The sequence below is a fragment of the Sturnira hondurensis genome, unplaced genomic scaffold (assembly GCF_014824575.4).
Source record: "Sturnira hondurensis isolate 20B ecotype Veracruz unplaced genomic scaffold, ASM1482457v3 Scaffold0008196, whole genome shotgun sequence".
Classification (NCBI taxonomy): domain Eukaryota; kingdom Metazoa; phylum Chordata; class Mammalia; order Chiroptera; family Phyllostomidae; genus Sturnira; species Sturnira hondurensis.
Window position 1 is genome coordinate 6,967,828 of NW_028080827.1, and position 24,251 is coordinate 6,992,078.

The window sequence follows — 24,251 nt, forward strand, 5'->3', positions numbered from 1 at the left end:
TAAGATTTTATTTATTAATATTTAGAGAGAAACATCAGTGTGTGGTTGCCTCTTGTGAGCCCCCAGCATGGGACCTGGCTCACAACCCAGGCATGTGCCCTGACTGGGAATTGAGCCAGCGACCCTTTGGTTTGCAGGCTGGAGCTGATTCCACTGAGTCACACCTGCTAGGGCTTATTTCTTCCTCTTTATTTTCTGCCTACAGTTCCCAAATGCTAGGGATTTTACAATACATTCCTCTTGTGTAAGAGGACTGGTGTTGTGCGGAGTCACCATCCATAACTCTATATATGCCTTAGTGTCTCTTTTGCCTTGAGACGTGTGGGCCCTGGACTAATTAAGACTGACTTTTGTTTTTTGTTTTTTGTTTTTTTCAGGAGAACCAAGAGTAGCTTGATATATTGTGAAATGATTAGAATTAGATTAGATTAATATATACATTAATCTAGATTAGAATGATATATAATAGAAGGGGAAAGAGTGGGTAGCACAGGAAGAAATCTCAGTCCTGGGTCACTGAGGAGGGGCATGAGTACCATTGAGCCTTAGGTTTTTCCTGTGTAGTCTTCTTTTAAAATTGTTTTTTAAGAGAGAGAGAGATTGATCAATTTGTTGATCCACTTACTTATGCATTCATTGGTTGATTCTTGTATGTGCCCTGACTAGGTAACCCCCAACCTTGGCCTATTGGGATGATGCTGTAACCAGCTGAGTTACCCAGCCAGGGCCTCTTTAGTCTTTATTGGACTGCTTTGAGGGTGGAATGAGATAATGTGGTAGGGTCTTTTTCATAGTACAGCTTAGTTTTTAGAGAGAAGGACTATCTTTTCCTTTGAGACAGAAGGTAAGGATAAGAGGATGTGTTACAGACCATAGTGAAGAAGGAGGAATGGAGGTTAATGTGAAATCAGTTTATCTGTTGAGAATGATAGAGAAGATTGAGAGTGTAAAGGGATGGTGTGAAATATTGCTGAGCACAATAGCAAAGGCCAAATTGAAATTGTGTAGTATGAATTGGTAGTGAGCCAGATATGTGTGCTTTTCTATTTTGCTTTCATCAGTACTATATGGCTAGGAAGCAAAGTAGAAGGTGGAAATGATTCAGAGTTGAAGATTGGTCAAAGTCATATGGCATAGGAATGTGTGGTGGTAGGGCAGCCTTTAGGCTGGTGATAGATAGTGTGGTTCCAGCTGGGGAAGGAGCTTAGCAGATCTAACAGGCGGCGTTACGGGGAAGAAATGGGTGTATGGTAGTTCCACCAGGGCCCTGAAATGATCAGGTGCATTGTGTGATATGCTGGCATGAGATTGGTGTGCGCAGAGATCAACAAGTTAGTATGACAGACAATGAGGTGAGGGAACAACAGGGGGAGTCGTTTGATTAAGCACTAGACACTGTATTTTTAATTTTTATACCTTATAAGATGTCTGTATATCTATTTTATACATGAAGAAAGTGAAGTTCAGCAAATTTAAGTAACCTAGTAATTCAGTGAAATTAGTGAGTTGTGGAGCTTATACTAGGACCTATGTATTAGGTTTAGCCACATGAAATTGCTGTTATTTGACCATTTTTAACTGACAAAAATAGTGGTTTCATATGGTTCAAATTAATATATTCCTTTTCTTTTATAACTGGCCATAAACATGAGATTGGGGTACATTTCACATTTTTGCTAGGTTCACTGAATAAATGTCTTTTTAATCTGTAAATCAGGTAAACTAGTTTTATTTCTGTGATAAACTTATGCTAACTTACCTTTTAATTGTGCAGTCCCTTTGTTTTCCCTCACAGGTTGGTGGACTTTCAGTATAGTTAAGGAGTTTTATCTGTTTCCTTCTGCAGCACTGGATTTCCTGGAACAAATTTTGACGTTTAGCCCCATGGATCGGTTGACAGCAGAAGAAGCGCTTTCCCATCCTTACATGAGCATATATTCTTTTCCAATGGATGAGCCAATCTCCAGTCATCCTTTTCATATTGAAGATGAGGTTGATGATATTTTGCTTATGGATGAAACTCATAGCCACATTTATAATTGGGAAAGGTAAATTAATCCTAAATTAGAAAAATATTAATTTTTTAAAGAGCACTTTTTAAAAAAGATTTTATTTTTTATCTTTAGAGGGGAAGGGAGGGAGCAAAGGATAGAAATATCAATGTATGGTTGCCTCTCAAGTGTCCCCTGCTGGGAACTGGCCTGTAACCCAGGCATGTGCCCTGACTGGGAATCGAACCTCGATCATTTGGTTTGCAGGCCTGTATGCAATCCATTGACCTACACCAGCCAGGGTGAAAAATATTTATTTTTTTAATAAACCACAATACAATGATTTTTATTTTTAAATTATATATAACACAGTGTAGAATTCTTTAAAAATATGGTAAACGTCTGTTTGGGTTTCTGCTAAACTTATCTATGAATAATAGACATGGAATTTACCTATTTAATAGTTACTAGTTAGGATATACATAATAGTAAAAGGTAAATGCTACTTTAAAAACATTTTCAAAGCAATTAAGACATTTAATTAATAAAATTAATGATCCTTTAAATGTGGAGGTTAAAGGTTGCAAGTCTAAACTATTTTGAACTGTTGCTTTTGTGAATGTTACAGTTTTTTAAGATGTTGGATGAGAAGACTCAATCTTACGCAATAGGGTATCTCCATAATTGTCTTAAGTTTTTACATAGAGATTATTATGTCTTAAATGTAAATTATCATGATACATTCAAATGTTTTTTCTCATGACATAAAATAAATTTTTGGCTCAGTATAAAGGTCTTTTTTAGTCTGAACAGTATAAAACATCAAAATGGATAATATACATTTTAGTTAAAGAATTCCTTAGCCTCCTTTTAGGATTCCTAAATTTCTAGAGAAGTTTGGATATAATTCTGCTTCAAAGTGAGGTGGTAGCATATAATAATGAATCAACATTATTTAAATCTTAAGATGATTTTGATATTTAGCCAGGTTTGGGAATCACTAATGACAGTCTTAACACCTTCAGGACTTTATATATTTCTGTGTTTAAAAGCTAAATGATTGCAAATTAATAATTAAAGAAGTAATTAATGTTGAAATTAATTCGTTTACCCATTGCATTTTTTAAAAGATTTTATTTATTTATTTTTAGAGGGAAAGGGAGGGAGAAAGAGAAACATCAATGTGTGGTTGCCTCTCGTGAACCCCTACTTGGGATCTGGCTCACAACCCAGGCCTGTGCCCTGACTGGGCCTGGCGTGGTCACCTTGCTGGGAGGTATCAGGAGAGGATACTGCATTCAGTAACACATATAATGGAGAGTTTTTGTTTTTGTTGTTTTCCACCTTGTTAGTGATGAGTTCCAGGAAGTCTTCCTCTAAATCTAGTATGGCTGTTACCAGTAGAGTAAATATCTTGAAGAGACCTGATTAAGATTAGAGATCTGCATTTGTGGCCATAAAATGTTTTGTCTCTGTGTGAAATTGTGTTAGAGTTAAACTATAAAGATGCCAGCCATTCAGATGTTTATCTGCAGTTGTGTTTGAGGTGGATAAAAAAATAAAACAGAGAAAAGAGGAAATCAGTTTGAAATGATATTTGGTTTTATTTCAGAATGGAGGACTCCAAAGTTTTTTTATTACATCATTGGTAATTACCAAATATTGCCTCATATTGTTATTGTTCTATATGGTTACAGATATTACCTATTTATTAAGATTGTAAGTTCCTAAGGGCAGGGAAGGCTCATGACTTAGACTCCTCTATTATCCCCTCATAGGCCTCCCTGAGTGCTTTCACATAAAAGGCACTCAGTGAACTTGGAAATGAAATCAGACACTTGGACTAACAGTAACGTGTTGATTTTTTTCTTTCAGGTATCATGATTGTCAGTTTTCAGAGCATGATTGGCCTATACATAACAACTTTGATGTTGATGAAGTTCAGCGAGACCCAAGAGCTTTGTCTGATGTCACTGAAGAAGAAGAAGTACAAGTTGATCCACGAAAATACTTGGATGGAGAGTGTGAAAAGTATTTGGAGGATCCTGCTTTTGATACCAGTTACTCTACTGAGCCTTGTTGGCAGTACCCAGATCACCATGAAAACAAATACTGTGATCTGGAGTGTAGCCATACTTGTAACTACAAAATGAGGTCATCATCATATTTAGATAACTTAGTTTGGAGAGAGAGTGAAGTTAACCATTACTATGAACCCAAGCTTATTATAGACCTTTCCAATTGGAAAGAACAAAGCAAAGAAAAATCTGATAAGAAAGGCAAGTCAAAATGTGAAAGGAATGGGTTGGTTAAAGCCCAGATAGCTCTAGAGGAGGCATCACAGCAACTGGCTGAAAAAGAAAGGGAAAAGAACCAGGGATTTGACTTTGATTCTTTCATTGCAGGAACTATTCAGCTTAGTTCACAACATGAGCCTACTGATGTTGTTGATAAATTAAATGACTTGAATAGCTCAGTGTCCCATCTAGAATTGAAAAGTTTGATATCAAAGTCAGTGAGTCAAGAAAAACAGGAAAAGGGAATGGCAAATTTGGCTCAGTTAGAAGCCTTGTACCAGTCTTCTTGGGATAGCCAGTTTGTGGGTAGTGGGGATGACTGTTTTCTCATAAATCAGTTTTGTTGTGAGGTAAGGAAGGATGAACAGATCGAGAAGGAAAACACTTACACCAGTTACTTGGACAAGTTCTTCAGTAGGAAAGAAGATACTGAAATGCTAGAAACTGAGCCTGTAGAAGACGGGAAGCTTGGGGAGATAGGAAATGAGGAAGAATTTCTGAGTAACAGTGGTGAGTTCCTCTTTAACAAGCAGCTTGAGTCCATAGGCATCCCACAGTTTCACAGTCCAGTTGGGTCACCACTTAAGTCAATACAGGCCACATTAACACCTTCTGCTATGAAATCTTCCCCTCAGATTGCTCATAAAACATACAGCAGCATTCTGAAACATCTGAACTAAAACACTCAGCAGACATTTCTCTTTGTATTCTTCATGAAATGTGTTTGTCTTTTATATTACTAGTGTTTAAGTCATTTTTTTTACTTGAATCAGGTGGTGTCATTTAGAAAGGATTTTATTCTTGGTTTTTAAAATCCAGATTTTTTTCTACATGTGAGATGGTTTTCATTTTAACTGGCATGTCGTTTGCACACAGGAATAAAGAATAGAGGAAAATAATGCAATGCAGGAGGAGACAAAAAATGCACTAGACAAGTAAAAAACATTCTCTCATAGAACAGCGATCTGTTTTACAGGAAACAAAAATCTTGCCTTGAAATTTACACAGTGAGTCTGTACATAATTGCATGAAAATATCTATTTTTTTCCTAAAACATTTTTCATTCATGAGTATTTTCAAGTTTTTCATACTGTACACATTTCTTAAAACACATGATACCAGCAGCAACTGAAAAGGAATGCCGAATTTGGTACACATGTGTTATCTACCTCAAGGTAACAAAAGTATGTGGCAAACCTAGACCACCCCCAGTGCTTCGCAGTGCGCACTTCTCTTTAGCCAGCGTCTGTCGTCACCTGTTCCTAAGATTCACTCACCACTTACAAATGTTCTGGTGTGCATCCTTCATAGTGAAGTGTTAACTACATCACATCTTATTTATTTTAGCAAATCAGTATATTTTCTGTATTAAATTATAAAAAGTTAACTTAGTTTTTGAGATTTATTTGCAAATACACTTTTTCCATTTGGCACTATGGTTTGTTGCCTACTTAGCTGAATATATAATGTCAGCTTATTCTAAGGCTGTCCACGTACTTAATTCACTTAAGTATTCATTTTAAGTAAAGTGCTCACTGTGTATAGGAATTTGTATTTTGGAGGTGCTTGATCTATCTACAAAGAAAAATTAGGAATTACTTTATTATAAAATGCTCCTAGAAGTCTTAATTGTGTTTATTTTTAAAAAAAGCTGTAATGTTAGACGTGTGCATGAAAGTAATTAAGGTACATCATTATTGTAGTTTAAAAGTTGTACATGATAAGACATATTTTGTTTTTATTGTATGTTTTTACTGAATGATCTATTCCCATCCCAAGGCAAGCATGAATAAAATTAGGTTAAATGTAGCATGTGGCATTGGAGTTTCTTAGAATTTGTTTCATCCATTTTATTTTATTGAATACTGTCTGTTATCTTTGGTTATCCTGTTTGAAGGAAAAGGACAAATAAAACCTGGCCAGCAAATATGGCTCCTGTATAACTCCTTAGATAATTAAAATTACCTACTGGAATGAAAATTACTGGCAGAATCTTCATCTAGTTCCACTTTAGAGCATTTTTGAATTGTGGCTGTAGTTTAAACTACATTAGGCTAAAAGGCTTAAAAGAAAAAGGATTTTTGTTTCCACGCAATTCTTTTGTTGATGCAAACCTTCACATAATGAAATGGAATGAAGGCTGTCTGTAGTCATGTGCAGAACCAGAGGGATGTGAGAAATGCATCATTAGGTGATTTTGCTGTGCAAACTCAGAGAGCTCCGTACACAAACCTAGATGGGACGGCCTAGTACACACGTAGGCTGTAAGGTGTCCCATTGTCTTACATGTGCTCTGTCGTTGATTGAAATGTTAGTGGCAGCACATGGCTATGTATTTAAAAACTTAAGGTATATGTAGAAGCTTTGAACTACACAGAGGAACCTCCTTTAAATGTATTTGTTTTATGTCTTTCTTTTGCTCAAGAACTTACCCATTAACCTATCTAAATATAAAACCATTCTTCCTCCACCTCACTTTTCTGTCTGCTACCTGTGTTTCGTACAGAGCCAGTTCTAGTAACACCTGGGCTTCTTACCAAGACCTGTTCATTGACTTCATTTGGATTCACAGTTTTCAAAAAAGCAAATACTATCTGAATGAATATCATTGTCACTGGTGGGAATTTAAATATATATCCAAGGTGCCTTAAACGGACAAGCTCTCAGAGGGGAAGCTTTTGGCTTTTCACCATTAGACACCATGTTAGCTATGGATTTTCACATATGGCCTTTCTTATGTTGAAGTAATTTTCTTCTGTTTTGTTGATTTTTTTAATCATGAAAAAGTGTTGAATTTTGTCAAACACTTTTTCTGTATCAATTGAGATAATCATGGTTTTGTCCTTCACTTTGATAATGTATCTCAAATTGGTTTTTATATGATGAATTGTCCCTGTATTCCAGGAATCTCACTTGGATGTGGTATACTGTTCTTTTCATGTGTTTTTTGGATTCAGCTTGCTAGCATTGTTTTTAAGCCTCACCAGAGAACGTGCTTATTGACTTAGGAGAAGGGAGGGGGAGAGAGGGGGAGAAACACCGATGGCTGCCTCTCTCACGTGCCCCAACTGGTGGTAGAACCCACAACCTAGGTGTGTGCTCTCATCAGGAATTGAAACCACATAATTTTAGCTAGTTTATGGAGAGTTTTAAAATCCTCACCAAGGACATGTTTTATTGATTTGAGAGAGAGAGACATCAATTGGCTGCCTCCCATATGCGCCCCTTCGGGGATCCAACCTGTAACCCAGGTTGTGCCCCGACTGAAAATTGAGCCTGCAACCTTTTGGTGTACAGGGTGGCACTCCAACCAACTAAGCCAACCAGCCACAGCTGGAGATTTCTTTTGTTTCTTTGATTGGGCTCTCATTTCCCTGTTTCTTCATGTGTCTTTTATTTTTTCGTTGTGATTTCTGCATTTGAAGAAACAACCGCCCCTGCCTGTGTTTATAGCTTGGCTTTGTACAGGATCTTGGGGCACCTCAAACCTTTTATGGGGATGTGTCATCTCTGTATTAGCATGTGGAATCCCCTTGCCCCCAACGGACTTGACGTTTCCTTTAATTTGAGGTTGTACTCTCTCACTCCTGGTGTCTGAAGACTGCAGGTTCTCTGGCACTACACCTCACTGAGCCCGCTTCTCTCAGTGGCCCCCAGGCATCCAAATAGGTGCTTTGAGTCAGGTCACACTGGAATCAGTGTCCTGGGCAGCCCTCCCAAAGCCCGGAACATTGGACAATTGTTCTTCTCTTTTCCTTCTGAGGAAGGGGCTTCAAGGTGAGCTTTTTCTCCTGACTGTGAGCTATACTGGCTTGGGGGAGGGGCTGACATAGTGGAAGTGAAACAGTTTTTCTTGCCTTTTTCAATGCACCTACTCTTGGCTCTGAGGTTATCTGGGGTAATATGACTTCCTGACTGGTTTGGAGAGTTCTAGAGGCTTTATGGGCTGTATATTGTTAGAATGGTGTTTCTGTTGGGGTAGTGAGGTCTCAGGCTTCCTATTCTGCCATCTCGTGTCCAAAAATAACTCACTTTTTAAATGACTAATTCTGACTTAGTGGAATGTCCTGCTCTCTTGCAGCTTCCAGACTTCTGCTGTGGCCTTTGTCAGTAGATTTGGCACACCTGAACCAGTGGCTCAGCATCACAATTTTTAGAGCTATTCCTGAAGCCTGGATGTCAGGTTTAGTTTGCAACCTGTATTGTACCCCGCCCCTCCACTTTAAAAAAATTTATTTACCTATTTTATAGAGAGAGAGGAAGGAAGGGAAAAAGAGGAACAGAAGCATTAATGTGTGAGAGAAACATCGATTGGTTGCTCTGACCAGGAATCGAACCAGTGACCTTTTGGCTTTGCAGGACAACACCCAGCCAACTAAGCCATACCAGTTAGGGTGGCTGTTATTTTTTGAAATGAGATTTCTGGCATATAGAAAAAGCATAATTTTTTTAAGAGTATATATACCACTTGCTTTTGTCCATTTAATTTTGATTTGCATCAGATGAACATCCACAGAGTACAACTGAATCCCTCTGTATGCCCCACGTCTCATTTCCCTGCCTCTCCTCAGGGGTAGATACTTTTCTGAATTTTGCTTATTATTCTAATGCATATTTTTATACTTTTGTGATTTTGTAAATGTAATATTTGGCATGTTTTTAAATCTCATATTTTTCATATTTTTTGCAATTTACATTCTTTGCTCAATGTGTCTGAAATTTAATATGTTGATACATGAGGCTCTAATTCCATCAATTGCTCTGTTGCAGTGTATCCATTTTTTAAATGACTTTTGTTTTCAGTTTTTTTCTCCTGCGCACACATTTGCAGTGAGAATTCTCGTGAATGTGTATGAGTGTCTTTAGGGAATATATCTAGAAGTAGAATTGTTGGGCCACAGAGAATGTGTGTCTTCAAGTTGCTGAGTGGTGCAGACACCGGCCCGCAGTGTCCACGGTGTTGTGGCTGAGATGAGACAAATTCACACAGACTACCGAGTTCTGTGGAGGAAAAGGGATGGCACGGCCACTCTCTCAAGGGGAGAGTGCCTGGGAGGGCCAATGCTTTTCTGGGCACATTACATTGAGGATGGTCCTCATTTACTATGCACAGGTTTGCTTTAGGTGGTTTACCTTTTACAATAACAAAGGAAAGAATGTTGCTAATTACATCAAAAAAGGATATTTGCAAAATGTAAAGGGAAGGTTTAGCACAGGTTTTAGGAAGTTACTTTAAAGATATGCAGTAAACATTTGCTGCCTCCATTCAGGGTGAGGGAGTTTTAGCAAAAAGCAAATCTCAAAGCCGCCTGGGTACAATGCAGGCCTGATTCCCCACAGGAGAACCTATCTGTGGGCGTGGGTCCTGTGTGCCAGACCTCACTTTCCACTGGCCTTTCTGAGTGGGAGCAGGGCCCATGCCACGCAGAGCGGTCTCCTGTATCTGAGATGTCATATTGCTGCTGTTCAAAAGGGACAGGTTTACGCAGATCGACACTCCTGCCAGTGGGACGAGTTCCGGTTCATACACATCCTCCTGAACAAGAAACCAAGTCTTTTTCATTCAGTTAATTCTACCAGGCTTGCTGTGTTTAGTGTACTTTACCTGTGATAGGAATTGGACTTCCTAATTCTAAATAACGATGCCAAAGTCATGAGTGCACCGCAGGGATCCTTGTGTAGCCACGTCAATAATGAGATCGTCTTGTTTTTTATTTCCTGTTGCAGTCACTGTAGCTTGGGGACAGGTGGTTACATCTTCAAGGCTGAGCCAATTACATAACTTACATCTACGGAGGGAAAGTATCATGAATCCAAGTGTTAATGAACAGGGTGGTGGGGAGTACGATACACTATTACCAAAAGGACCCCCCACTAGGTTCGCTATGCCCGTCGCCAGAAGACATCTCTCAATGCCAGAGATTTGTGAAAAGGAAAGGAAATATTTAAAGCTATACAGACTTAAAGTAGAGACCTAATGTCTTCACTAAAATATTAAAGTCCTTTAGGATAACCAGAGACGCACACAGTCCTTCCTTCTCTCTCTGATCCAATCTGGGGTACCGTATCTCAGAAAAAGAAATGTAAGTCCGTGATCCTGGCTCCCAGCACTATCAGGTATGTCTCCAAAATGATCTCCAGTTAATCCAAAGTCAGGTGGCACCTTCTCATGGCCCACCAACAAGAGTCCTTTCACCCCTTTTCTTCCAGGCAAAATCTCACCTGCTTCATAAGCCACGTGGCAAAAGGGAGCACCCCAAAGCTGTGTGGTTCTCTCTTGGCAAAGCTGTAGGGATCCCCACTCTCACCAAAGCCGAGTGGTCCTCTCTTCAATGGCTGCTGCATCTGGGTTTAAATCCCTGCGCCAGTCCTCCTCTGCAGCCCCATTTCCTACTCCTCCCACAATCAGTTACACCTGCCAGCATTCCCATATCCTTCCAGCTTTACTAGGCTGCCACAGTGAGTCTGGGCAGGTGTGGCCCCATGGAGTAAAGCCAAACATCTCCAAGCTCTCATGCAGGCGCTGTAACCAGGGGGTGCTGCCTCCCAGTGGGTGAATGTCACTTCTATCCCCCTGGCTCAAAGCATGGCCACAGCTATTTAACATATCTATGAAACCAGTTCAAGGTTATAGACATGTTAAATGACCATGCCAGAGGTGAGCTGCAAAGCTGTTGCTATGCAAAACAGCTTTCAATGGCCTCCTACTCCATGTGTCCCTTCCCCCAACTCACACCTGTGGGGGTGGTGACGACATCCTATATATCTTATATTTCCCGGACACCTTGAGTTCTGGACCCCATTCCAAATCCCTATTTGGGGCCTCCCTCTTGACTGCTCCCTGTTACAGAAGTGTTTTCAAAATGAAATGCAACGTGGGATCGCCTTTGCTTCTAGGTTAAATTATGTAGGTGCTGCATAGTACTTACTGCCCCTTAGAAAACTCGTGTTTTATTTAGAAGTCCCGTCAGCTGCTTTCACGTGTATTTACAGCATGTTTCCTTAGTGGGCTCGTCCTCGCGTTCTCTGGCTGGATGGCTCACCTCTGGTCTTAGTCTGCCCATTCGGTGCCCATTTGCTGTTGAATCAAAAATCAGGAGAGGCTCTACCCTCAATGAGCCTATTGTGTATCTAATATCAGTTAGTTGTACTCGTACCCTATGCTTGTTCATGCCAGGATTGCTTATCATTCAGGTCTACCGTCATTAAAATCTGGCTGGAGAAGCAAAAGGACAAACTGGGAAGTGGGAGATCTGAATTCTGGATCCAGTATCACTGCCACTTCGCACGGGTGTCACATCTCTGGGTCTAAGTTCCTTATTAACTGGAAGCTGCAAATTACTTGAGCCCAACAGCATAGTCCACTGGGGACGACTGAGCAGGAGAGTGCCTTTGCCACGTTGGGTTCTAACCCACTACAGCAGTCACAGTGATTAGACCCTTGAATAATAGCTACATTGGGCTGGGTGCATAAATGTGCCCTTTAAGCAGATTGAGAATGAAATTTTATGTTTGGTACACCCTTACCACCTTGAGTGGTAGAGAGGGAGGTATTTTGGAACCCCACAATTGTGTACCTTTGAGAGAGCAGTGTGAACTCACCTAGCTCTTTCCTCACAGTGCCTGAGGCAGTCTCCTTAACTAAGCCAGGTAGAGAGGAGGGTCTGTGAGCTCTCCCAAGGGTTGGTACGTGAGGATCTGCCAGAAGGGGCGTGTGATCCGCATGTTGGAGCACTGGCTTGGTTCCAGCACGGAGGTCTGGCAGTCAAGGTTCCAATGGTTTTCGTGTTTGTTTTCAATGCCTTGGTGGTGGTGGCAGTGTTACAAATCTGTCTGAGGGTACTCGCCTTCCATTACGACTGGCCCTCTCTGCACTACCTTGCCGTGCTCTTGGCGCTCTGCCAGACCCTGGTTCAAACACTAGACCAGGCCTGCTCTTCCTGTCCAGCTTGAACCACAAACTAATTAGATCCATATTTGTCTGTATGCTTGGACCTTGCTTCCAACCGTGCTTACCACTCCCACACTCACCTAACCTGAACCTTACAGATGACTTTGGCTGCCAACTGCGATGTCCAACTTTGCCGAATTGCATGGTCTTTAAGCACACACGCTTCAGAGTCAGATCCCAACCAAAAAACTGCATTCTGCTGCTTACCAGCCTTGTATAGGTTTTTCAGCCTCTTCATTTTTCTCACTTGTAAAACAGGGCAAATGGCAATTTCTGGGGTGGTTGTAAGGATTTCACCCCTAGCAAGTGCTTGGCACACAGTAAGCACTCACTATTCACTGGATGGTTGCAGGGGTGAAGGAAACGAATGATGAGCGCTTTTTTCTTTTATTTTAAAAAAGATTTTATTTACTTATCTTTAGAGGGGAAGGGAAGGAGAGAGGGAGAGAAATATCAATGTATGGTTGCCTCTCATGCGTCTGCTGCTGGGAACCGGGAACTGGCCTGCAACCCAGGCATGTGCCCTGACTGGGAATGGAACCGCGATCCTGTGGTTCGCAGGCCCGCGCTCAATCCACTGAGCTACACCAGCCAGGGTGCTTTTTTCTAAGTTCCTTCTGCATTGATGGGGCTCAGGAACAGCGAGACTCCATGATAGGTCTGGGGTTTGCTTATTAGCGTTGCAGTTGTGCTATGGTATCATCATCCATGGTTCTCCAACTTTGTGTAATTGGCAAGGGGGACTCTAACTTTGGGGTTCCTTAGGTGGGACTCTCCAGAACCAGCAAACCCTTAAGTTGTAGTCCCAAGAGCCGTTAGAAATCCTCAGGAAACGTGTCTTGGTCTGGCAGGTTTATTATCCTGAATTTCATCTTCAAATGCGGGTGCAGTTTAGGTTACCCACCGTATTGCTCCTGACTCAGGTGCTTGCCTATTCTCCTGTTTGCAGTCACGGTTGCACAATATGCTCATGACCCAGTTAAGAGGGTGGCAGGCAGTTTGTTTTTTAACTGCCTCTTTACTATCCCTGTTAATCATGATGCTGTCACATGAGCCAGGCCTAGATTATATGTTTAGTTAAGGATCTTTGGCAACAGAAACCATCTCATGCTAGCCTTCAAAAGGGGGAAGTTTACGAGGATTCTAGGGTGACTCATGGAGCCCAAGAATTGGGACATAGAACCAGCCTGGAGGGCACGGGCAGCCCAAGGAGGACCAGGCTGTTTCTCATCTCTGCCTCATTTTTTCCTGACCAACCAGGCTTCCGGGTCCAAAGATAGCTGCTCATTGCTCTAACTTCAGCTGGAACTCCAGCTATGTAGGATTCTTCTGTCTGGCTCCCCCATCCCTCTGCCTATTTCTTTCTCCCAATTTGAAGTTTTTCTGGAAGGTAATCATATTAGTCCACCCCTTGTGTGGTCAACTGTGGCCAGGTGGCAGAGGATGCTGAGGAAACTCTGCTTCTGGGAGTCAGCCCTGGGTGGGGCGTGGCAGGCGGGCAGCAGGGTTGTGTTCAGTTGGCTGCCCCGGATGTGCCTGTAGTGCGTGGTGACAGGTTGTCTCGTTCCTCTTAATTTGTAGTCACCCGTGGACTGTTCTGAGGGCACTGCTTCTCCAAGCGGAGACACTGGGAGTCCACCAGTCATTCATTCCACTGACTTGTCTCCTGCTGGGTTCATCAGGTCAATCCAGAGCTTCATTAATCACAGTTTTTGACTTGTATAGTGTTTGAATGGAGCTAATGAGCAATCACGCCTGTGTGATGAAGGCTTCATGAAAATCCCCAAAGTCTGGAGTTCAGAGAGCTTCCAGGTTGGTGAACATGTCCACATACCAGGAGGGTGGTGCATCCCAAGTTCATGGGATCCCTCCCAGACCTCGCCCTATGTATAGTGCCTCTTTATCTGGCTGTTCACCTGTGTGTAATAGCTGGTAAGTGTGAATAAGTGTTTCCCTGAATTCTGTAAGCCGTTCTAGCAAATAATTGAATCCAAGGGGGCGGAGGTCACGGGCAACTCTGATTCATAGCCCAGTTGGTCAGAAGTTGTGGGTAATCTGGGACCTGCTGCTTGTGACTGCCCTCTGAAGTGGAGGGTGGATTCACGGGACTGAGAGCTCTTACCCTGTGGCGTTCGGTGCTATCTTCAGGTAGAAAGCATCAGAGTTATGTCAGACCCTGGCCAGGTATCTCAGTTCTTTAGAGTGTTGTCCCAACAAGGCAAAATTGTGGGTTTGAGCCCCATCAGGGCACATACAAGAAGCAACTAATGAGTGCATAAGTAATTGGAACAACAAATTGATGTTTCTCCTTTTCTCAAAAGGAAAAAAAAATTGTAGGACACCTGGCTGGTGTGGCAGAATTACTCGCTGAGGGAACCTCTCCACCCCGCACACACACCCGGTGTCAGTGTTGTGAGTGTAGTGGTGTGAGAGTAAAGGAGAAACACAAGCAAAGTGTAGGTTTTTGACTTGTTTATTTAGTATTTTTATCTAATTTCCTTGTACATCATCACAGCTGTGTGATTTATGATTTGCTCTATCTATGGCTTATTATCTTCTGGAATGTAAGTTCCACAAGTGTAGGGATCTCTCTCGGGACTGTTCCCTTAGGCACCTCAACACCTAGAGCAGGACCTACATGTGGTGAACCCTCAAATATTTGTCGAATCTATCTTTGATTTAACAGAAATGTGTAAAAGTAATTTCACACATTTTTAGCGCATGTTATCTTTTGTGCTTGTTTCTTCCCAGTTCCCTGCTCCGCCCAGCCCCACCATACCCAACAGGGAATAGTATGCATCCTTACAGAGTGTTCCTATTTTATATGTACCTCAATGTACGCACAATAGGTGTGTGCACGCACGTGCACATATATTCCAGAGTTTAAAACAAACCAAATTTATTTGGTGGTTTTTCAAAAATGTCGGATGGTTGGAATGAACTTCTTGTGCACACCACTTTAAGACAGGGAACCTGTCTGACTCGTTGGTTTAGCTACCTTTGTGCTCAGCAGGAGAAAGAGAGGCTCTAAGACTGCTAACTTTAAAATGTTGATTTTCACACTATCTGGACTCACAGATGTCATTTGGGTTCTGTTGTCCATAATGATCAAGTAGCATAATCGAACTTCGGAGGTTCATGTCCATGTTTCACAAAATTTACATTAAACACTTGAAGTCCTGATGTCTCAGGGAGACACACTGGCGATTATCATTGTGCACAGGACTTGGGATTTCATTCTTGTCAGTGTTTCCAGCACTGACTCTCTCAGTGTAATCTTCTAAATGGCTTCATTGTTCAGAATCTGTCTCCTTTTGCACTGACAGCACCAGGCTTATCCATTCACCTGGGGAACGGAAAGGCACACAGATAAGCACACCGATAAGGAAAAATTATCTGTGATCCCATCTCATAATCACTGCTAATCACTCTTCATGTATTGTACCTTCTCTCTCCTTTCCTGTTTTCTCTCTAGCTAATTGCTTATTCTTCCATATTTAAAAATTATAAAGCTAATTCAAAAGTGCATAAGATAATATCCTCTTTTTTTTTCCTTTCTCTTTCCTTCAAATATTCCAACCCATGCAGGACACTGCCATTGGCGGTTTGTTGTGAGTTCATCCAGAATCTTTTTCATGAATTTATAAACATACATACAATTCTTTTTTCAAAATTGGGATCATGTTATACATACTGTTCTGCAACTTACTTTTGTTCTCTAATACATTTTAAGAATCTATGTCAGTAGTTTTTGAGTTCTGTTTGTCTTTTTATTTTATTTATTTTTATTTTTTATTATTTTTTAAAAATATTTTTTATTGATTATACCATTAGTTATTCTATTCTCCCCCTTCATTCACACCCAGCACACCCCCCCCACCATTCCCCCCTTTAGTTTATGACCACGTGTCTCAAGTTTTTTAGATTCCATGTTTCCCCTACTATTCTTGCCCTCCCCCCTATCTATTTTTTACCTACCGTCTATGCTACTTATTCTCTGTACCTTTTCCCCCTTCTTCTCCTCCCACTGCCCTGTTGCTAACCCTCCATGTGATCTTCATTTCTATGGTTCTGCTCCTGATCTAGCTGTCCTCTTGGTTTGCTTTTGTTTTGGGTGTGGGTGTTAATAACTGTGAGTTTGCTGTCCTTTCACTGTTCATATTTTTCATCTTCTTTTTCTTAGTTAAGTCCCTTTAACATTTCATATAATAAGGGCTTGGTGATGATGAACTCCTTGAATTTGACCTTATCTGAGAAGCACTTTATCTGTCTTTCCATTCTAAATGAAAGCTTTGCTGGATAGAGCAACCTTGGCTGTAGGTCTTTGGATTTCATGACTTGGAATACTTCTTTCCAGCCCCTTCTTGCCTGTAATGTCTCTTTTGAGAAATCTGCTGACAGTCTGATGGGAACTCCTTTGCAGGTGACTGTTCCCTTATCTAGAATTCTCTCCTTCCTTTTAATCTTGGCTAATGTAATTATGATGTGCCTTGGTGTGTTCCTTCTTGGGTCCAACTTCTTTGGCACTCTCTGAGCTTCCTGGATTTCCTGGAAGTCTATTTCCTTTGCCAGACTGGAGAGGTTCTCCTTTATTATTTGTTCAAATAATTTTTCCACTCATGGTTGTTTCTTTTCCCCTTCTGGTACCCCTATAATTCGGATGTTGGAACGTTTAAAGATATCCTGGAGGTTCCTAAGCCTCTCCTCAGTTTTTTTAATTCTTGTCTCTTTATTCTTTTCTGGTTGGATGTTTTGTTCTTCCTTCTGGTCCACTTCCTTGATTTGAGTCCCAGTTTCCTTTCCATCACTATTGGTTTCCTGTGCATTTCCCTTCATTTCAATTAGTTTAGCCTGCATTTTTTCCCTCTAATTTGTGACTATAATCAACCAGTTCTGTGAGCATCCTGATCACTAATATTTTGAACTGTGCATCTGAGAGGCTTGCTATTTCTTTTTTGCTTAGAGTTATTGGCTCTGGGGCTTTGAGTTCTTCTTGAGCCATATTTTAGACTGTTTGTGCCTGTTACATGTGAGGAGCGGATCCCTAGGTGTTCACCAGGGCGGGGCAACTCAGTTGCTGGGTTGTGATGCTGTATGTGGGGGTGGGGTCAAAGGTAATCGATGGCTGTTCCCTCTGCCGCCTCCCGCCTCCAGGGCCGTGTGGTCCGTCCCACTGTGCGCGAATGTGAGACTGTGGTCAGCTTGCCGCCTTGTGCATTCACTGGGTTCGCCTGCTAGGGCCTGCGAGGTCCGTCTCACTGCTCACTCCTCTGCTGGTTTATCTGCACGTGAATGTGTGACCATGGTCAGCCTGCCCTGCACCCTTACTGGGTCCGCTCTGCTACCCCGGCTGTCTGCGTGCCTGGGTCACCTGGGTCGTCTGGGTCGCCTGGGTCGGGGGATCTTTCCTGCCCGACCCTGCTCTGCTGCTGGCTCTGCCCCTCTTACCGGTCCCAGTTGAACGGTTCGTTGTTGGTGGACCTCGTATAGTTCAATTTTCTGTTCTTTGGCTGCGTCTTTGATTATTAAACCTTTGTTGTATTCAAACTTGGTTGTGGGAGAAGGCACAGTGTTTCCACCTATGCCTCTGTCTTGGCGGAAGTCTCTGTTTGTCTTTTTAATGACTTTTTAATGGACGTGTCATTTATATAACCAATTTTCTATGAATGCACGTTAACTGCTTACTGTCACAAACATTGCTGTAGCAAACATTCTTTGTTTACCTTTGAATCATTTTTGAAGACATAACTCTAGAACTAGAAATCCCGGGACAAAAATCTGCCTGCACTGGGCCTGCTGACAGATCCCCCCACGGCCGGCTCGCAGCCTGTCTGCCGCCCTGCGGCAGCCCGTTCTTCTCAGCTGGGGCTTCTGACTCGGGCTGTTTCACGCCCACCAGAAACCTTTCGCAGGTCAGACCTGGATTCCAAATGGCTGCACCAATATGCCGACTGTTTCTCCACACGAGTGCCCCTTTCCCCTCACTCTGGCCAGCACTACAAACTGTTGGGGAGTTCATCTTTTTCATAATGATTTTAAAGATCACTCCCTAAATACATTTGTTACACATGTTGCAAAAGTCCTTCATGATTTTAAAAAATATTTTTTTATTTATTTTTAGAGAGAGGGGAAACCATGTCAATATGTGGTTGCCTTTCACGCACCCCCTGCTGGGGACCTGCCCCGAAACCCAGGCATGTGCCCTGACTGGGAATTGAACCAGTGACCCTCTGGTTCACAGGCTGGTACTTAATCCACTGAGCCACACCAGCCTGGGCATGATTTTTATATATATGTTTATATGTATATATGTTGACATATATTTATATTTTACAGTGTCTTTTCACATTGAAGATTATTTCAATGCACTCAATCTGTCAGTGTTGTCCTTTATATGTTGTGAGTTTTGTATCATATTTAGAATGGCCTGCTCCACACCAAAATTATTGAGCCAGTCTTCTATATTTTCTTTTATTTTTAAGGTTTATTTTACATTTATATATCTTTAATCCACCTCTGATATACGTTTTTAGCAGCTTAATTTTGATATGATTTACATAGCATACAATTCACCCTTTTTAAAGTATACAATGAGTGCTTTTTACTGTGTTCACACGTGTGTGCAACCATCACCACGCTCCCGTTTCAGAGCTTCCGTCTCCCCTACGGAAACCCTGGGTTCCCTGGCAGTCACCCCGACCTCCACCCCTGTCTGTTACCCGGACACTGAAGTCTACTCTCTGTCTCCAGATTTGCCTCTTCTGGGCATGTCCTGGAGTGGAGTCAAACAGTGTGTGGTCTTTTCTGAAGGATCATTTCACTGAGCATAGTGTTTCCAAGGTTCACCCAGGTCATAGCCTCTGTCAGTGCTTCATTTTTTCTTTGCTGAATAATTAACATTCCTTTGGAGACATGTCTATCCACATCCTTTGCCCATTTTAAAATTGGGTTGGTTTTTATTATTGAGTTGTAAGTACTCTTTTTTTCTTTTTAGATTTTACTTATTTATCTTTAGAGGGGAAGGGAAGGAGAGAGGGAGAGAAACATCGATGTATGGTTGCCTGTCATGAGTACCCTGCTGGAAACTGGCCTGCAACCCAGGCATGTGCCCTGACTGGGAATCGAACCTCGATCCTTTGGTTCAAAGGCCTGTGCTCAGTCTACTGAGCTACACCAGCCAGGGCAGCAAGTATGCTTTACAGATTTTAGATACAACTCTCTTATCAGACATGTGATTTGAAAATATTTTCTCCTGTGGGTTGTATTTTCACAGAATAAGTAGGGAAAGATTCATTTCTGTTTTTTATAGAAGAGTTTGTGAAGGATCAGTATTAGTTCTCTTTTGAATGTTTGCTAGCATTCATCAATCAAATCATCTGAGCATGGACTTTTCTTAGACATTTTTAATTAATTGCTAATTATCAGCCCTGGCTGGTGTAGTTCAGTAGATTGAGTGCGGGCCATCGAACCAGATAATCACGGTTCAATTCCCAGTCAGGGCACATGCCTGGGTTGCAGGCCAGTTCCCAGTGGGGGACACGTGAGAGGCAACCATACATTGATATTTCTCTCCCTCTCTCCTTCCCTTTCCCTCTAAAGATAAATAAATAAAATCCTTAAAAAATAAAATAAAATAAAAATTAAAAAAACCAAAATAATTAATTGCTAATTAACAGATATATTTTTGAGTGTCAAGGTAGGACTCGAGGTTTTTTTAAAAATAGCAAATTCTTCTAACATCATTTATTGAATAATCTACTTATTCCTACTAATTTTAAACGCCACTTCTTAAGACCATTTCAAATCTTAATTGCAACCTTAGTCCTGACGAGACTCAAACAGAATTTGCTTTATCAGTAGCTGTAATGTTGGCGCCTGGAAAAATTCTTTGTCTTGTTGGCATGAGAGGTTGGAGAACAAAAGGGACCAGGATTGGCTCCTGACTGCCCTGCTTTGCCATGGCTGCGTCAGTGTGGTCTGGCGACACACACAGCCCTCCCGACGCTCCTGCGCCATTGTTCGCCAGGCCAGACGCATGTCCCTGGGTGCCTGCCTGCCTACACTGCAGCAGGGATCCAAGCCAGGCCAGAGGCCACCCCAGGCCGCTGGCCTTGCTCCTGTGCCTTGGATTCCTGCCTTGAGTGACATCCTGAACTTCAGAATCAGCTCGCCCTGCTGGATCTACCCACCTTTCTTGCACAAAAATTTCTGGTGTTTTCTTTCTTTTTGGACCTTGGACTTGGTATATTTATTTTTGATTTTTTAAACACACGTCAGTGTATCTACCACTCCCTGCACACTTGGGAGCAGTGAGCCCTGGACTCAGCTTTCTTTCAGATCCAAGACACTGACTGTAGTAATTAGCAGCTTTCTTTCTACTCAGTACATGCCTCTGCTTATCCCTGACCTACTGGTGCTGACTGTCTCCGCCCTGACTCATCTCACAGTTGCTCATGATCTGGCATGAACATGCTCAGTCAGCATCGACGCCCAGGACATATGACCCCATTCTTGATTCTGGACCCTCCACCCTCCCCTGATACTATTTTGCGTAGTAGATGCATGCGCAGCCACGGGAATAAATGAGGAGGCTGAGAGCAAGAGTGAATGGTGAGAAGGGACCGAGGCAGGGCCCAAGGCAGGACCCTGTGGAACGCCAGCACTCCCAGGCCAGAGGGTGGGGGAGCAGCCAGTGCGGGCCCTGAGGAGAAATGGCCAGAGGTGGACAGACAGCCAGGAGGAGCACGTGGTGACTGAGAAGTCAAGACCTGAGAATGCTCCTGGATGGAGGCAGAGGGGGCAGTACCACATACCGAGAGAATTCACTTCGGACACAGATTGGAAAGTATGCATGGATTTGGCAACACAAGGGCCACTGGTGACTTTAGAAAACTTCCATGTCAGTGATCTGGTAATTCAAGGCTTCCCAGTGTCTGCAGATAAAGGGGCCTCCACTCCAGCATCACCTCTCACCACTTGTCCTCACTTACCCCAGACTCCAGCCAGGCTGAGCTACCTGCAGGAACAGACGTCCCATTCTCTCTGCCTGGACCCCTCTCCTTACTTCCAAGGCCCTGCAGGCCCTTCCCGACCAGCTCACATACCATCTCTTCCCAGGTGGAAGCATTACTTGCCCCCCAGGTTGGGTTAGGTGATCTTTCCCTTTTTCTCGTCCCATTACATTGTGTGTTGGAATAAGCCAGGTACATTCTCCAGACCCCAGGAGACTGTCTTGTCCATCTTTGTTCCCCAGTCCTTTGGCCACTGTGTTCCTAAGCATAAAGATATTGTTTTATTCCTGATAATAAAAGCAAGTCTTGGAAATGGGAGGGGGTGTGCATCCAGCCTCCCTCTGACCAGATAAGTAAACACCTGCAGGCCAAAGTGGCTGGTAGTGACAGAGCGGCTGCGTCAGCACCCTGAGCCACCTACGTCTCTTTGCTCTTTGGTTTCAGATAAGTTGGGTTTGCTGAGACAGGCCAGGAGCGCAATTCCTGGCAACCCAGTCCTTGGGGTCATTAGGTTGCAAAATTCCCAGCACAGTCCGGGTCAGAGGCTTTTAACAGCTCACTACCTGTGCCCTCCTCCCCTACACACTGGCCTCTGTCTCTCTGTCCTCCTCTCCCCTCTCTCTGCAGCCCTTCCCTCCTTCAGGCACCGGTCTTCCAAGTATCTGATAACAGCCCACTGACTCACCTTTGCTTCTGCACTAATTAATCTCTGCTGCATCTTCCCCCACCCCCAGGTCTCCTCCTCTCCAACCGCTGTTACACTGTGAAAAGGTAACTGAGTTAGGTCTTTCCGGTTGGATTAACTCGCCAAGGGAGAGGGACATTCTCTTCTTCGTTTTTTTTCTTCTTTTTTTTTTTTTTTTTTCTGAGCTCATGCCTTGCTAAACTGTATTTGCTAATCGATTTCAGGGAAAATGGATTATATCATTACTGACCACGGAAGCAAGCCTTAAGAGTGCCAGAAGCTATCTTGAACCACTCTGAGCACAATTCCTAGGCGTGGGAGTGGAATTATGCAACATTTACCCTTTACACACCGCTCCCTTAAAATCCAATCCAAACTGGCTCAGGCAGCTCCTTACTGGAAGGCAAGGCGCCCCCTTGTGGAAGAACGTTGTCCCAGAAAGGTTAGCTCACCACTTAGACATCTTGCCTCTTTTAGAAAGCACTTCCTGGGGTTAAAGGTAGATTTAACTCTGCTTTTTAAAACGTGTAATACCATATATTGTTTTATTCCTGATAATAAAACTGAGCCTACTCATGTTATAAAATTTAGCAAATTATTAAAAAGAAAATAATCACCATAATCCCACCTTCCACAGGTAGCCACTGTTGTCACTTTGATGTCTCCTCTCTATGGAAATGGATGAAAGGCGTAAAGAACCTACCTGTGATACAGAAGTTAGCACATACATTTAACAGGTGAGGTCATAGATGTACTTTTGCACACAGACGTCTCCTCCTCTCAGACGGCGTGGCTCTGCCCCATGCCTTCCAGTCTCCGAGCCCCTGTTCAGCCCAGCAACCTGCCCTCACCCCACTCAGTCCTCCGGCTCCCCTGTCCTGCTCTCGTTCTGTTTTCTTCAACACATCACCTTTAACCTGGTGTACAGCTCTCCTGTTTCTTACATTCCTTCACTGGGTTTCTTCATTTCCTCTCTCACACCCTTGAAGTGAGCTCTAAGAAGGCAGGATCTTGTCAGTTTTGTTCAATGATGTTTGTGTCCCAAATGCCTAGCGCAGGAGCAAGTAGGTACTACATTACTCTTTGTGGAAGGATGACTGAAGATGATAGGTTTTCCATGTTCATTATTGAAAATTATTTGTAAACATATGTATTAAACAAAAAGGTGTACTATTCCATTTTATGATATATCAGGATTTATTTAACTATCCTCCTATTGTATGTCATTTGAGCTGATTATAATTTTCCATCATTTTAAATAATATTTTGATAGACCTCTTTGTACTTAAATCTCTTGTTCTTATTTCTCATTATTTTCTGAGAGTGTATTCCCAGAAGGTAATTTCTGGGTTGCATGGTGTCAACATTTAAAGTCTGTCTAATGGCTCTGGCCAGCGTGACTTGGTTGGTTGGTGCATCGTCCTGTGCACCCAAACGTTGTGGGTTTGGTCCCCAGTCGGGGTGTTTATGGAGGCAACTGATTGATGTTCCTGCCTCACATCAGTGTTTCGCTCTCCCTCTCCCTTCCTTTCTCTGTAAAAGAAATGAAAAAAATGTTCTTCGTGGAGGATAAAAAAATAGAAAAATAAAGTTGTCTTGGTGGCTGATGTCAAGTTGATTTCCAGTGCCTGCACTGTATCACAGGCCCCCAGTCACACCCAGTCTTGCTGGCATGGGATAGGTCCTCTTTTCCAAGCAAAAAATTTATTTTTTATTTTAATTTTCATGTCTCTGATTTTTAAAGAAGTTATAAGAATTGTCACAGGTATTGGCCATTTGATTTTTTCCCCTGTGGTATGTCAGTTTATGTATTTGTCCAATTTTTCAGAAATTAATTTTTTTATTGAACCATATGAGCTCTTTATACTTAATATTTATATCTTTAGGTTTTGCCCTTTGCTCCCTTACCAGTTATATTTTGCTGAAGTTTAACTTTTGTTTTTTATCCTCACCTGAAGACATACTTATTGATTTTAAAGAGAGGGGAAGGGAGGAGGAGTGAGAGAGGGAGAGAAACATTAACCGGTTGCCTGTCATACTCTCCCCACCCAGGGACTGAACCCTCGAGCTAGGCATGTGCCCTGCCCAGGGATTGAGCCAGCGACTTTTCTGTTTATGGGTCGATGCTCCAACCAGCGGAGCCACACCAGCCAGGGCTGATGTTTAACTTTCAATTTAATTATGGCTTTAAAAAACCTAGGAGTTAAGAAGTTCTTTTATACTTAAATGATTGAATTTTTTTTTGCTATGTGTTTTACTGCTTTTATGGTTAGAAAGTCATTCTAAATGCAGAGCAAGCTTTGCCTGTAGTCCTCA

General features: G+C 42.3%; 1 protein-coding gene across 3 annotated transcripts in view; it reads left to right on the forward strand.

The window, feature by feature from the left end:
• The window catches only part of MAPK6 (mitogen-activated protein kinase 6), a 40,791-nt gene extending 34,576 nt beyond the window's left edge, over positions 1–6,215 (forward strand). For 2 of the 3 annotated variants that reach the window (XM_037054643.1, XM_037054644.1), the window contains exons 5-6: positions 1,847–2,048; positions 3,867–4,968. In XM_037054643.1, the coding sequence (XP_036910538.1) occupies positions 1,847–2,048; positions 3,867–4,968 (1,304 nt within the window). Of the gene's footprint in view, positions 1–1,846; positions 2,049–3,866 lie in introns of all 3 variants that reach the window. The other variant, XM_037054645.1, reaches the window with a different exon arrangement.
• Positions 6,216–24,251: the final 18,036 nt, after the last annotated feature.